The sequence below is a fragment of the Coenobita brevimanus genome, chromosome 104 (assembly GCF_032717465.1).
Source record: "Coenobita brevimanus isolate Jiangsu-jjx chromosome 104, ASM3271746v2, whole genome shotgun sequence".
NCBI lineage: Eukaryota > Metazoa > Arthropoda > Malacostraca > Decapoda > Coenobitidae > Coenobita > Coenobita brevimanus.
In genome coordinates, this window is record NC_137057.1 from 45,399,197 (window position 1) to 45,415,194 (window position 15,998).

General features: G+C 39.9%; 1 protein-coding gene across 1 annotated transcript; it reads left to right on the forward strand.

Annotated features, from left to right (window-relative positions):
• The first annotated feature begins 3,094 nt into the window (after window positions 1-3,094).
• Window positions 3,095-9,002, forward strand: Tsc1 (tuberous sclerosis 1 protein hamartin). Its single transcript, XM_080285047.1, has 2 exons — window positions 3,095-3,258; window positions 5,609-9,002. Exons 1-2 carry the CDS (start codon window positions 3,095-3,097, stop codon window positions 9,000-9,002), a joined length of 3,558 nt encoding a protein of 1,185 aa, XP_080141173.1.
• The last annotated feature ends 6,996 nt before the right edge of the window (window positions 9,003-15,998 follow it).

Sequence of the window (15,998 nt, forward strand, 5' to 3'; positions counted from 1 at the left end):
ATATATATATATGTATATATATATATATATATATATATATATATATATATATATATATACACTGTATATATATATATATATATATATATATATATATATTGGGGGAGGCGGTGGCTGAATCGGTAGAGAGGCGGCCTGCAGTCCTAATGGACCCAGGATCGAATCCCGGCTGGGGCAGGGAATAGTTTAAGGATTTGAATTTCTTAAAAGCAGACTTTCCTGATCTACCAGATGACCCGCCGAAATGTCGCAAAAATACCCCCGGTAATACCAATACACCAGTCCTGTATGAGACAGCCCTAGCATGTATTCAATAGGCAAGGTGGGTGTTAGCGCCGAAGTGGTGACATGTGGAGGTGTAGGAGGACTACTGGGCCTTGGAATAGGTCACTGCCCCCAAGAAATAGGCCCTGAAGCCTTTGCCCAGAGTCGGACAAGTAAAAAAAAATATATATATATACATCTATATACTGTGTATATATATATATATATATATATATATATATATATATATATATATATATACTGTATATATATATATATATATATATATATATATATATACTGTATATATATATATATATATATATATATATATATATATACTGTATATATATATATATATATATATATATATATATATATATATATATATATATACTGTATATATATATATATATATATATATATATATATATATATATATACTGTATATATATATATATATATATATATATATATATATATATATATATATATATATATATATATACTGTATATATATATATATATATATATATATATATATATATATATATATATATATATATATATATATATATATATATATATATATATATATATATATATATATATATATATATATATATATATATATACTGTATATATATATATATATATATATATATATATATATACTGTATATATATATATATATATATATATATATATATATATATATATATATACTGTATATATATATATATATATATATATATATATATATATATATATATATATATATATATATATATATATATATATATATATATATATATATATATATATATATATATATATATACTATATATATATATATATATATATATATATATATATATATATATATGTGTATGTATATTATTGAGAAGTGGGATTTGCTGGATAGGAAGTGCTGGAAGGTTCTCAGTTCTTCTCGTATATATATATATATATATATATTGTTGAGAAGTGGGATTTGCTGGATAGGAAGTGCTTATGGTTCTCAGTACTTCTCGTATTTTTTCAGTTACGAGTTAGAGTTAGTGGTGGGTGATGGCGACCATCATCCACTCACTTGATGTAGTGCTGTCAACTTCTTCCTCAGCCTTTATCATTTTTCTGTGCCTGCCCTCCTCTCTTCCTATTTCTCCCATCTTTCCAGTCACTTCTTATTGCTTTTCTTTCCTTTACAGGTGGCTTTACATTAAGTGACTTTCCTTTACAGGTGGCTTTACATTAAGTGACAACCCAGATGGTTTCCTGTAAGCCAGGAAACCATTTACAACGCTGGGTGGTAACCATATAACCAAACTATACGTGCTCCCTACGTGTCAACTAGTGGGTTGGTGGAAGGTTAGTGCCCCTCCCTGTAAAACAAATAACTCAAAAGTCAAATGGCCACCCCTTATGGGATTATGGCATCCGGTAATAGATAGATTGAGTCAGAGTTGCCAGTTAGCCTGCTGTTGGTGAGCAGAGGTATAGTATTGTGTATAGTTATGCATTAAATTTTAAGATCTTTTTCTCTGTAATGTTTTATATCTTTTTCTCTGTAATGTTTTATATGTGATTGTTTTGTTACATTATGTAATTTTATTTCAGTTTGTATGCTAAATAATATAGTGTTACATAGTGTTCAGTGAAGATTGTATAGCTCCAGTACTTGTGAAAACGGTGAAGTGTAGGTGGCATGTGTTAAGTATATTATTTGGTAAATACAGACCACAAACTTGAGAAACTAATGCTTATTTGCCATGCCTTTATATATATATATATAGATAGATAGATAGATAGATAGATGGATAGATAGATAGATATACACAGTATATATATATAATGTGTTCGACTCAGGGCATAGGCTTCACAGCCTGCTCACAAGGCCCAGTAGTCCTCGTACATTCCATACACCTCTACATGTCACCACTTCGACACTAACGCCCACCGTCCATACTGAATACATGCAAGGGCTGTCTCATACAGGTCTGGTGTATTAGGATTAGCGGGGGTATTTTTACGACATGTTGGTGGGTCTTCTGGTAGAGCAGTAAGGTCTGCTTTTAATTAAATTCAGATCCTTAAACTGCTTCCTGCCCCAGCGGGGATTTGAACCTGGGTCTGGTGGGACTGCAGGCTACCTCAGTTGGACACTGAAAGGCTGACCACAGAGGAACAGCTCATTGGGCAACGTCTTTCCTATATTGAACTACTGCTGTTGGAGCCTGTGGCAGTATGCGTTGGAGGCTATATCTATCTATTTGTCTATCTATCTGTCTCATCTCATCTCATCTCATCTCATCTCATCAGCCGTTTGAGTGTCCACTGCAGGACTGGCCTATCCCGACCGAAGTGGAGATGATACAGCCAGTGTATCTCTACCAAGTGGCTTAGGCTGTCTGGTAGAGATTGTATGTAGAGTGAGAAGTTCTTGTAAATGTGAATGTAGTGGAGTGGCTTTGGATGTGTGTGTAGTCTGTGAACCAAGTGTAATTGGCCTGCGCAAGCTGACTGGGTGCAAGCATACTTTATAGTAAGTGACACTGGTTCAACCACAATACCCCTTGTGTCCGACAAAGTAGTACGTAGCCAGAAGAACGCTCCCAAAGTTTTTTACCCTGGCGGGGCACGAACCCTTGTTCTTCAGTGTACATAAACGCACACTTTACCACTGTACCACAGAGGCTATATATATATATATATATACATACATACTGTACATACATGCATGCATACATACATAAGTAATGTATACACATACATAGAAAGAGAGAGAGAGAGAGAGAATCATCAATCCCATCATTTTTCAGGTGGTGGGATGGAGGTGCGGGACTTGAATGTGGGTGACCTGCTGGGGTTGCTGGAGAGTCCCCAAGAGGAGGTGTGTCAGGAGGTGCGCTCACTCCTCAAAGAAACATTTGTAAGTGTGCGGGAGTCATGGCTTGTCACTGGGCTCCTTGAGTATTTCTACGTCTCAAACAGGTGGGTCTTCTTGGATTTCATTATTGTTGTGCATGTATAGAGTAAGAGACAGTTGATGTGTAGGAGCATTATGGTGTTGATATTAATGTTATTGAAAGTGTTAAGAGAAATACTTTGGGATGGTTTGGCCATGTAGAGAGGATGGGGAGAGAGATTAACTAGAAGAGTGTATGAGTGCAGTGGAGGGGGGAGACCAAGGATGAGGTGGAGGGAAGGAGTGAAAAGATAAAAGAGAAGGATGTGTGAATTGGAGGGAGTGCAGCCAAATGGCATAGGACAGGGTGATATTGAGGCAATTTGTTTCTGACCACCTCTTCCAGGATTAGGTCATCTGGCAATGAATATTGGTAGATAGATTTATTTTTACCCAACAGAGACCACGAACCTGTTTAAAAAAAAAAAAAAAAAAAAAAGTGTAAAGGTGATGTTAAATGTCTTTTTTGATTGGAAAGGCATCATTCGTCATGAGTTTGTTCCATGTGGTCAGTCAATAAAGAGCTTTACTTGGAAGTCCGTAACCCATTAGCTTCTGGGGTTCCTGTGTGATGGATTGTACTGGAAGGGTACTAGCCTAAGCGTACTGCCTTCTGCCTATCGGCTCATAGTTATGAAGCTCATAGGTCCCTGCCCTGGGGTTCCCTTCTTTATTAACTTCTGAAAATGCCCAGTTCTTTCCTGTGTTGGGGACACTGGGCTGAAATGGTTTGAGCGTTTGAGGCAGGCAGTGTGAAGGAAGACGCCTGAGGCGTGGACAAATAAGACCTGGATGCTGCACTATGACAGTGCCCATGCCGATGGGTTGCTCCTTATGTTTGACATTTTGGCAAAATTCAGGACGACTATCATCCCCCAGCCACCCTTCTGGAATGGCCCCTGCGGACCCCCTCTACAGTTGAAATCCATCCTGAAATGTCGCCAGTTTCAGATGATAGAAGGAAATTTGCCAAGTGCACAAAACACATTCACTCAAGTGCTTGTGCCTCGGTGACTTAGTGATGTGGCATGATGCGACTAAAGCTTAAAGTCACCGCTACACAGCTCTCCCATCGCGATCACTCTATGCTAGCTTGTTGGTGTGCTGTTGAAAAAGTTTGGTTTCATTTTGGACAGACCTCATACAACTGTCCATGCTGTCCCTGCATCTCATCCTTGGTCTCTTCCACCTCACTCACATAGACTCTTCCAGTCACTGTTTAATTCTCCATCCTCTCCATAGCTGAACCATCTCATAGTATTTCTCTTTACACTTTGTCACATCCACATAAACACAATGCTCTTTACATCCTTATATTTCTGTCCATCTCTGTATAACTACACATCCTCCTCTCACACATACAGGAGATAGTGAGTTGTGATGTGCAAAAAAATCAGTAAGTCAGAGGTGTTATGAAATCTCCAAAGCCACTTAGAATATGCTTCAAGGGTTAAGTTCATTCACAGTCATGGGGTAATCATGGAGCATAGCTAGACTCAGGCTATTTTTGTCTCAAATAGATGGGTCTCCATTGATGATGTTAATTAGCCCCAGGTGCCCATCATTCTTTCACATGTAGTGCTTCCTTTGTGTGACTACATTGATTGATAACCAAATGTTTTCTTGTAGCCAAGGAACATTTTCCACCATTGGTTGTAACTATACTGTATATATCCAAATGTATGGTAGTTGTGAAGTGAAGTGGGTTAAAGTTACTGTAGTGTACTAAGGTGCCATAGTTAGGTGTGACCCATACAGATTTATGTGAGAGGTGGTAAGGGTTTATTGCTTACAAAATACTGGTCAGGGAAGAGTGCAGTGCAAGAAAAAAACTCCAGAAGTCACCATGTTGAAGGGTAACAGTACAGTTGTAGTTAATTCTCTCTCCCCCTCCCCCCCCCTTTCCTCCCACCTTTTTTCTTTTTTATTATTATTATTATTATTATAGGTTTAGGGTTAGGATGTTGACTGTGAAGCAAGTGGTACTCATTTTGACTCAGGGGTGTGTTCAAAAACATCTTTACCAATACCACCATTAGTAGTATGAATTGGGGAAAATGAGCAAATCAACATACAGTATATATATATATGTATGTATGTATACCGGATATAGCCTAACCCCTTCAGCTGAATTATATCTTTTGCCATTACATTTTTGCAATTTATAGACAATTTAATTCAGCTTAGGAGAGACTTTTGAAGTACTGTAGTGGGATTAGATGTAGCTTTTTATTAATCCATTTAAATTCTGGCAGGAACAAGAATGAAATAAATGGGCATGGCCGGAATCAAGGGATTATTGTGAACGGATTAGCAGGAAACTAATGTTGATATGAATACTGATAGTGAAGATTTAATGTAATTATTTTGTTTCAGTGGTCGTCTGCTGGACCTGTTGGTGGGTGTAAGCGAGCCCCACGACCGCCACTTACTGGACCGCATACTAGAGGGACTGAAAGGCAATGATCGCTTCCGCCACACCTACATCTTACTCTATGCTGTCCGTCGCCAACCCCCACCCATGTGGCTGCATAAACTCCTGGAACATGGGGTTATGAAGGAGCTGTTTCACCTTCTTATATATGGAGAGGATGTGCCAGTGTTGGTGGGGGCAGTCTTGGTGCTCGTTGTTCTGCTGCCAATACTGCCGCTGGAGTTGGGCCGTCGGTTCATGCAACCCATCCTGGAGGTGTTCTGTCGCCTGGTGCGCTGGACACCCAAGAAGGAGGTGGATGAAGCCTTCCAGCCATTCCTCCAGGTGGCAGTGTATTCGCTCTTCCATCGGCTTTATTCCCTCTATCCCTGCCACTTTCTCACATGTCTCCGCATGAACTTTTCCAAGCCGAGTGCTGCCCGGTGCTTCTTCAGCACCCTTAAGCCCATGCTGGAGAAGGTGCGACTCCACCCGGTCCTCATCACAGAGACTAAGGAGACTGAAGTGGCCAGGAATCGGTGGGTTGGCCTCGAGACACACCAGCGGATTCTTGAGTGTGCCAAACTCTGCATCGACCCTCTGGAAGCCACATGTGAAGACGTCTGTGGCTCATACTTCGTCCTAAACAGTGGGGGTGACATGGCCTTCGATGCTCTCCCTGTCCCTACCAACTGGCTACTGTATGCTGTGGAGAACAACTTTTGGTCACCGAGTCTTGCCCTGTCCACTCCTAGTGCCCCACCATCTGTCAGGGGGCAAAGCTCGTCAGTTCCCCAAACACCTGTGTTCCCCATTAGTACTCCAAACCTGAAGTCAGGTGGGAGGATAGCAGAATCTCCCCCTGAGGCAGCCATCGAAGCGACCCCTGACACAACACCCTTTACCTCCCCAGTGAAAGTGGAGACCAGTAGTAGCAGTGGGATGGTGTCACGTAGAACAGCCTCTGCAATGTGTGCCCTCACCTTAAACACTGCCATGCCCAGGGATACACAGACCAGCCAGACTGCAGATGTTGAGGCCAATTCCAGCCCACTCTCACCTGTTAAGAAAGACCAGTCACCATTCAAGTTTCCAGATGATCAGTGTCAGGATATTTTCTTCATGCGAGCAGAAAAGTCAAGCATCCTTCAGAATAAACTAAAGGAGATTCTAAAAGAAAGGCAGCAGTGTGTGAAAGATGATAAGCAAGCGGAGTGCAAGAATGACAGTGAACAGAAAGAGTTAGTTAGTTTGAAAGATGGCCAAGAGTGTAGTAGTGCAGCTGTGGTCTCAAAAAAAGTGCTTTCAGAGAGAGAGGAAGAAGGCATAAGTGAAAACGAAGTTTTGGTAGCCACTAAGTTAGTTGAAAGCAAATCCCAGGTAGATGTGAACAGTAGAAAGCGCAAAGTATCGATGTATGATAGTAGAAATGTAGATTTAGCACAGTTAGGAGTTGTTTCACAGCAGGTTCCTGATGGAGGTGAATTAGACTTTATTAGTGGTGAAACTAAGAATACTGAAACAGATGAATTAGACAAGAACTATAGAGTACCTATACGCATTACCCTTGATCGTAGAATATCCGAAGAAAAGGAATCTGAGAGTGGTGATAGCCGGAGATCTTCAGGTGAAACAAACCCCTGTGATAAAGAGAGTGATGATGGTGAGACTCTAGGATTAGGTGTACCAAGCCAGAGATCAATGACTGACTTGGTAAAAAACATGAGAACAATGAGATTACGATTCCTTAGTCAGTGTGGGCCTCCTCCTGACCTGTCACAGTATAATTTAGTTGGGGTTACACGTTCAGTTGTATCCCCAACTAAACCAGGTAGTTCTCAATCCACAGGGCTTCACAGGTGTTTATCCTGTCCCAATCTGGCTGCGGAGGGCCAGTCGCAGGCACATTCAGCCGTGGAGGGTCGGGTGAGAAAGGAATCGGCTGTATCTTCCCTCACGCTGTCTCCGATACGTCAGGCAGTCATGACAAGTGAAGCAACGACACAGACAGAGGAAACAACTGTAGTTAACCCTTATGAGCAGCTTCTTGATGCCCTGTTGCCAGGTCCCACTTCAGCACGTAACAAGAAGACATATGATCGTAGTACAAAAGATTCAGAGTCCAGTCCGTCGCCACATGAGCTATTAGACCAGTACCTGCAGCTGAGTGCCAAGGTGGGAAATGAGAGTAAGAACATATTGTGGCAGCAGACTGTTAATTCAGGCTCGCAATATGATGCTTTGAAGAATCAAGTGCGCCTTATGCAGGTGATGTTGCTGATAGAGCGTTACAAGCGAGAGGTGCACGCTGAGCATAACCGCCGGCTGCTGGGGCGAGCGAAGCGGGTGTATGAATTGGAAGAACAGCAGCGGGGATTAAATGATAAGGTGTCACAGCTCGAAGAGGAAATTGCACACTTAAAACTAGATTTGCAAAATTCAGAGACGAATGCCTCTGCTAAAGAGCAGCAGCTGCAGTCACTGTTGACCCAGCAGCAGGCCAAAATGAGTCAGATACAGGTAGAATGTGATGATGCTCAAGAACAGAGAGAATTATTGAAAGAACAGTGTAGTGCTCTGATTAAAGAAAATGCTTCGTTAACATCACAGCTTCATAAAACCCAAACACACCTGCTGGAGAAGAATCGTCAATTGAATGTTCACTCCCAGCTGACTAGTGAAAATGAGACACTGCGAAATCAGGTGGATCTATTAAACAAGCAGGTGTGTTTGATGGGTGAGGTGCAGGATCAGTACAAACAGGAAGTATGGAAGCTGACCATAAATGGGGGACCTGCGGCCAAAGTAGGGCTGGAACATGAGCGAGCAGCGGCACAGCAACAACAGCTGGAGCTTGAAGAGAAGTGTCGAATTACCGCTGCCAGTCTGGATGCTACGCGGAGTCAGGTGGAAAACTTAGAACAGTCGTTGAAAGAAAAGACTCGACAGTTAGAAGAACAAGCCAAGGCAATGACCTCCATACGAGATATTGGTGCCGAGCAGTGCCGGGCAGTGGAAATGCGATGCCAGACCTTGATTTCAACCAACCAGACTCTAGAGACCTTCTTGCTGGAGCAGAATGATCGTATTGACCGGCTGGTGAGGCAGGTGAGGCGAACACAGCGAGGGAAGTCAGTGGGTAGTGATGGGTTGGACTTTGATGTGGAGCTTTCAGTGTCTCCACCTTCAGCCAGTGGTTCTGGGAGTGCAGCAGGGAGTGTTGCTGCTTCCCCCCCTGAGGAGCCACAACACCCGCCAGGCTCTATCATGGCCCGCCAATCAATTGTTCTGAACAAGCTTGATGTTTTAGCAGAAGGAGAGAGTGAGTTGGAAACTGGTGCCCGCAGGAAGACATAGAAAAGACTTAATGTTTTAGTCAGAGGGGAGAGTGAGTTGGATACTGACACTCACAGGATGACATACAGTAGAATTAATAAAGTTGGTTTGCATGGAAAAAATGTTTGGTGGAAGATATTTGTTGTTTTGTGGTGGATATTTTTTGTGGTGGGTCTAAATAGGGCAGACCATTGTTCCTTCACTTGGTAAGTTACCAAACATAAAACATTTACCCTCAGAATGTTAATTGGTGCACTTGTGGTTTTTGGACCTACCTAGTGCCACCTTGGTGAACCTGGATGGGCATTGGAAGAGTTATCAGTATAAATGTGATTTCTGGATATTAACGCTTAGCATTCGGGATGGGACTCCCAAACATATTTACTGTTGATTCCGTGCAGTAACTTTGGCGTGGTTTTGCAGGAGAAATTAGGCACAGGAGAAAATTCTGCATTCCCAGTTTCTTGTTCTTCATGCATAAAGCAGATATCAGTATCGGTATAACTTCAATCATTTTTGTTTTGTAACTAAGATATGTATTTTTGTAGGAGGAACAGGAGACTTGGGAAATCCCTGCTCTCACATTTCTTTGTACCTCTGCAAAAACAAATCATGGTTATGACTGGAATTGATTCTAAGTTTATTTATGTGTCCAAGGGTGGATGTAAAGCTATATCAGTCAGTATGTTAAAGACTTGTCATGATTAACCCCCTCAGCCCTTGTACAAGGTGCCCTGTAAATAATGCTCCAGTAGAAGCTCATCTGTTGGCATCTTACATCTTGTGGAGCTGGTAGATTTGCTGTGGTCATAGGTGTGGGAGTGGGAGTAGGAGATGAGTAAGTGATGAAAGTTAGACACCTTTAAGTGATAAGTCGTCCTTCCTACTCAAAAATTTGCCTGGCAGACTGGAAGGGGAGTGTTTTACTGTATATGGACCACCCTGTTTTTTTTTTTCTTGCTGTCCCCAGATGATTTTAGTCGACTTGAGAAAGGCCACTGGTATTGGAAGAATTATTGAAGGCTGTATCTGACCTCTTCATTTCTTCAAGTTTCCTATGTTAACTATAGCCACATGGAGGTACCAAGGATAGCATGTGGATGTTCAAATAGTTTTTCATCTGAGGGAAGGTGGCCGCTCCCAAACTTGAATACTTTGTCATGGTTGCATGAAATTCAGTGAGCTTTAGTTACGAGGTAGGAATGAGTGTCTTGGATTGTCAAATTTACCCTTCAGTCTTGTCAGATTTACCCTTCAGTCTGACTTCATTTGGCCAAAGCCTAACTAAAAGGGGTTAGGGATTTTTTCAGGTTTGGTTAAACATGTTATAGTTAGATGGGGTTAACTTTCTTATGGATCCAGTAGGATTATTGAACCTGCTCAGTCTTGTGACATCTTTTTAAATTTAATTTGTTATTCTGGCTTCAGGCTCATTTGAATAAGAACCCAGTGGACTACAAGATGAAATTGCCCCAATCCTGTAGTCCATCCACCATTCTACCCTAGAGAGATAGTGAAAAACTTCACTCTCGCCATTTCAGCTTGAGAGACTTTTTAAGCTAGAGGGGTTTGATGTATCCCTTATTGACTCCCAAGTACAAGACGAGTGTTACAAAACGTATTCATCTGGCAGTGAGAGGAGTACAGTATGAAAGATGCTCTTGGGCTGAAGGATTTAGTAAGGATATGGCAGATAATTTTATTCATCTGATTAGGACCTGGTATTCAATTGGTTAACCCCTTCAGTCTGATGACATATTTTTCATTTGACTCGTGCTGTCTTGATTCAGCTTCAGGTAAATTTTTCAAACTGCAGGGTTTAGATATAGCCCTTTATTAACCCCGGCACTACTACAGGTCGTTAGGTGTGGAGGTGACAAGAATAAAAAGCAGAATACATCATTGGAATGAAATGATTAATATGTGAAATAAATTGGGATAAGAGGTGTACAGTATTTAACCCACTGTGCCTGGGGATGTCTTTTTCATATTATTGTCAAATTCTGATGATTTTATTCAGCTCATGATAGACCTAACTTCAGGAATTAGATAGTCATAATAAACACCCTCAGAACAAGAGGGAGTTCCTCAGCTGACTGGTATAATGTTTTTTCTTTAACTTTGCCTAAAATTGCTATGTCTAGATATTGCATGCTGAATTGAAACAATATATTAACATTAGAAGTCAAGCAAGTCATGAAAAAGTGCTACCGGTATGGAAAGGATGTAGAGCCATAGCAGTCTTTTTCTGCCACAGAGCTGCATGGAATAGGTTGCAGTAGGATAAAAGTCTGGGCCATGTTGGAATAAAGGCAGTATAGCAGCAAGAGTTAGCAGCAAAGGATGGCTTGGAGTATCGCAGTGCTGAAGGGATTAAATAAAGCTGTATCAAACCCCTCCAATTTGAAAAGTCAACCCTAAAATTTGTAAAATCATAAGATGGCAAAAATTGAGAAATAAATCATTGGATTGAAAGGGTTAAATTGGTGTATGTGGACCATGTTCTTGTCATTTGAGAAGGCTTTCCATTCCTGACCTAGGAGGCTTGGTCCTGTTAATGTAGGAACCTTTTTTCAGATGATGTAGTTTTAATGTATTCTTGCCATCTCCAGATGAGTTTTATCAGCGTAGATGAGACTTTTTTGATCAGGAACAGTTAGATATAGCCTTCATTTATGTGTTTGCTGTAACAGTTTGTTACTTGCTGAATGATTAATCTAGATTCAAGGGTTAAAACTCTCAACAGGGCAAGGTAGAGAGAGAAGAGTGTAAGCAGATGGTATAATAAAAGTGAAGGGAAAAAGTGAAGCCTTCATTGAACTGCAGATGTTACTGGTTGAGTATACAGCAAATTCTAATTATGAATAATCTGTTTTGAAGTTCCTTTTCAAGTATGTAACACACACAAAAAAGGCTGATCAAGTTCAAATGCCTCCCAGAAATTTTCCAGTCACTTTTTTTTTTTTTTTTTTTTTTTTTTTTTTTTTTTTTACCATAGCTGTGTATATAGGATGTACAGAAAATCTATGACATTATGGAGCACAACCCCGATTTGTAGTGAGGATCACATGTATAGTCAGTTGCTAAAGCTCATTTGCCTCCTTTGCTCCTTTTCTTTACTGGCTTCATATATCCCTACATGTTATGGAGTGGATTAAGATGCATATTGTCATTATCTGTGGGTGATAACATACATCTTTGGCCACCATGTCTTAGTCAAGCATCCATGAATCCAACAATGAGAAAGAAGCAGGGAAGGTGAATGGACTTCAGTAATTGACTCTACAGTTGTCATAGTTTGTGATCACCCTCCAGTCCTGCCACTGGCTGGAGCAAACCATAGGCAGGGTATGACATTAAATGACAGCCAGTTATTGATACTGTAAATCTTTTCAGACTGTATGAGTAAGAGTCATTGTGGACTGTTTCATGCTGTCTAGTTAAGTTCAAATTATCACCTTAACACAAGATGACAGGTCTTGGTTCACTGTGAGCATGTGGGTACAACTACCCTCCAGCCAGTTGTGGATTAGAAGGTGAGCATTAAGTGTGGCTCACAATCATATTGTACTTGTAAATTACAAAATACAGATGTTTATCAGCACCAAATTATATATATATCAGTGGAATTCATGAGATGCACTTAAACGTGGGAACTTCAGCTGATCAAGTCTGGTTGTCCTTTATGAGTTAACCCCTTCTGTCTTGTCTGTTGAGGTGCTTTGTATTTTTTCTTGTGAGCTCAGGTTGATTTTACTTGGCTTAGGAGAGATTTTTATATGGATGGATATGTCACAGCTTACAGTAACCCTTTCATTAGTAGGATGCTGTCCTAAACTGAACCCAGTCATTTGGTGGTGGCCCAACAGAAATAAAAAATGTCATGGAATTGAATGGATTAAAAATGGTCCATTATGGATGATTTCTGAAGTAACTAGTCATAGCCTTCATGTTTTAGGCTGCTCCGTTGGGTGGGATTGGTAGTAAAGGACCTCATTATGTGTTTCATTTTCTGCATTAAAACATTCTGCTTGGTGAAGAGGTAGGCATTGAACAGGTTGGGAAAAAGTCAATTGATGTATAAGGAAAGATGGTTTGGAATGGTGGATTACAGAGGATTCAGAATAGATTCACTTAGTTGCCACTGAGTCAGGATTGGGGTTGCTTAATTGCAGAGAATACTTGTTATACATTGCTTTTATTAGCCCCTACCCCCTCTCTTTTTTTTTTTCCCCTTATTTTAGAAAATTAGTTGTCCGCCTTTTCCTTTCCCCCATCCTTCTTTCCTTCCATCCTTCTTTCCTTCCATCCTCTTCTGTCTTTCTTTCCTTCATTCTTTCCTCGTCCTTGTGCCTATAGGTGACTTTACACTCCCTTTTCTGTATTTCTTTCCTTCATTCTTTCCTCTTCGTTCTACCTGTGGGTGACTCTACACTGAGTGACTAGCCAAATGGTTTCCTGTGCACCAGGAAACCACTTACTGCACTGCGTGGTAACCATATAACCAAATTATGGTGCCTGGTGGTTTAGTGGGTAATTAAGGTGCTCCAGTTGGATTGAGCCGGTGAAGGTTTATATCCAAGAGGTGGTTGGGGTTTATTGGTCACGTAATGCCACTCAGAGATGAGTGAGGCTGGTCGCTCATCTTAAATGTCAGGACCAACTTGCCTAGCCCCTTCTCATGGGGCAATGTAGGATTGGATGATGGATGGATGGATTATTATTATTATTATTATTATTATTATTATATTTTTTATTATTTCCAGTATCAGGATTTTGCTCATATTCAGTATCATTTGTTTTTTATTTTTTTATTTATTTATTTTCTTTTTATAGTACAGAGCCTTTCCAAAAAAAAAAAATAAATAAATAATAATAATAATAATAATAATGTGTAAGATAACCCTTGCTTTGAGGAGGACTGCCTGTACATCCATATGCTTATCACTCACACCTTTGAAATTGCCTGATGTATTGTTGATTCATAGGCTTAGGAAAGGAAGGATGACAAAATGAAAGGAAGGATGACAAAATGAAAGTTGCTGACTGGGAGTGATGGAGTACTGAAAAGAGAGAAAGAACAATGTACAGTAGGTGGGTAAAAGAGAGGGGAATGTGAGAGTGGAGAAAGTTTAATGATGGAGAGACTTGGAGGCATTTATTCAGTATCACCTTGAATGAGCTCTGGGATTATGCATGTGACACAGTGTATAGTTCAAGTGTAAGGGAGATGTGAGGGAGGACAGTGAGAAATTATAAGCTTGGAGGCATATTCATCATAGCCACTTTGGATGAACTGTGAATGGAGTGTGTTGCTTGTTTAGAGCACTGTATTTGTAGGTCCTTATTCTTGTCAACCTACAAGTCTTTCAGGAACCTCTTCCTTACCCATTTATCTCTGTATCTGGCTGGTAAATGTTGCTTTGTATGATATCTCTGCAGAGTATTTCAGTGTTAGGATGTTTGGAGTACCACAGAGGAATATTAAGTTGTAATATGCAAAATAAATTACTATGGCAGAGGTGCTAGACAACACCCTAATGTCACCTGAATACAAGGCAAACTGATGGCTCTACCACACACATGAGTTTGATCCACAAGAGGCGAGTGGAGGTGGTTCAGTTGTGCCGCCCGGGGGAGTAGGCTAGTCATTCACTTATTAAATCTACTGGACCATCATAGCCTGTTCTTAGGTACCTGCACCTTGAAGGGGGTAATACAGGAGTGGCTTTTGCTGTTTGTTTATTAACCCATCCCATAGCACAAGAATGAAAAAAACAGCTTTCAAGCCTGACTATACTTCAAGGGCCATATCTTATTAAGGTAGGAATCAGGTATACAGTATTGTGACCCATAGGTTGGGGTAAGAGTTGGAAGAAAAATACCACTTTGTTGATGTTACATTCTGGACATGGTGTTTTTCAGTGCCAAATATATAGTAAGTGACTGAGAAACGACATGACTAGAATGTGCCTTACAATACTGTTTTCTTCCAATTTATATTTCATCATACATGTTAGGGTATTTTTTCATCAGAATATGCGCAGTTGTGATCGCAGTGTGACAAGACCCTAAGTATTAAAACAGATCACGGTTATAATAGTGTGGCCAGGATTGCTTGTTTTGGCTGGGATATCTGCCAATGTAGGTGAGATTATCTTAAGGTATAGGAAGTATTTTTCTACTTCATCTTCACCAATACTCTAATTCTAAAAACACTTATCATTATATATTTTGGAAGTATTGTAAATTGATATATATGAAAATTGTTCCATGTATTTGTATGAATAATGAGCTTTCAAGCATAAGCATTTTCTATATTCAAATTTATCACTACATATTTATAGAGTATATAGAGTACACGTGCATATTTATATCATTGGACCCCCTTCAGCATTATCTGTTTCTAATTCACTATTACTAATGCCAGATGGTTTCACTTGGCCTAGGAAAGATTTATAGGACTGACGATTGCAGGGGACAGGGTGACATAGGAGATGATTTGTTTGTGGCCACCCATAACAGGATTAAGTTATCTGGCAATAGATAGAAGATATTTAACACTTTCAGTAGAGCCACAGTTTTAAGATGCTGGTGCTGTATTGCCCCAGTATTGTATAAACTTTTCCAGTTGTTCTGAGAATTAATTAGCTTAAATGATAACTAGTGAATGGCGTATTAGAGATTGTTTCCAGCACCTTCACTATAAAGAAGTCTGTCATAAGCTGAGTGAAATCATCAGACAGAAGCAAGAATTAGATAACAAAGGTGATTTTGTTGAAGGGATTAAAAAGATGATTATATACACAATAAAATAACCAAGTTGCTGTGTATTAAATGCATCAGTAGCTTGATGCACTGTTTGTTGATTGCTTTTCTGTAATGTGTGTATAATCTGCTTAAATCATTTAGGTGAATCTGACAGTATCTGTGATTATGATTGTTCAAACTACATATTAGTAATAGATTATCAAAACTAGCAATCACTTTTCAAATGTCAGTGTGCATGATGGAGTC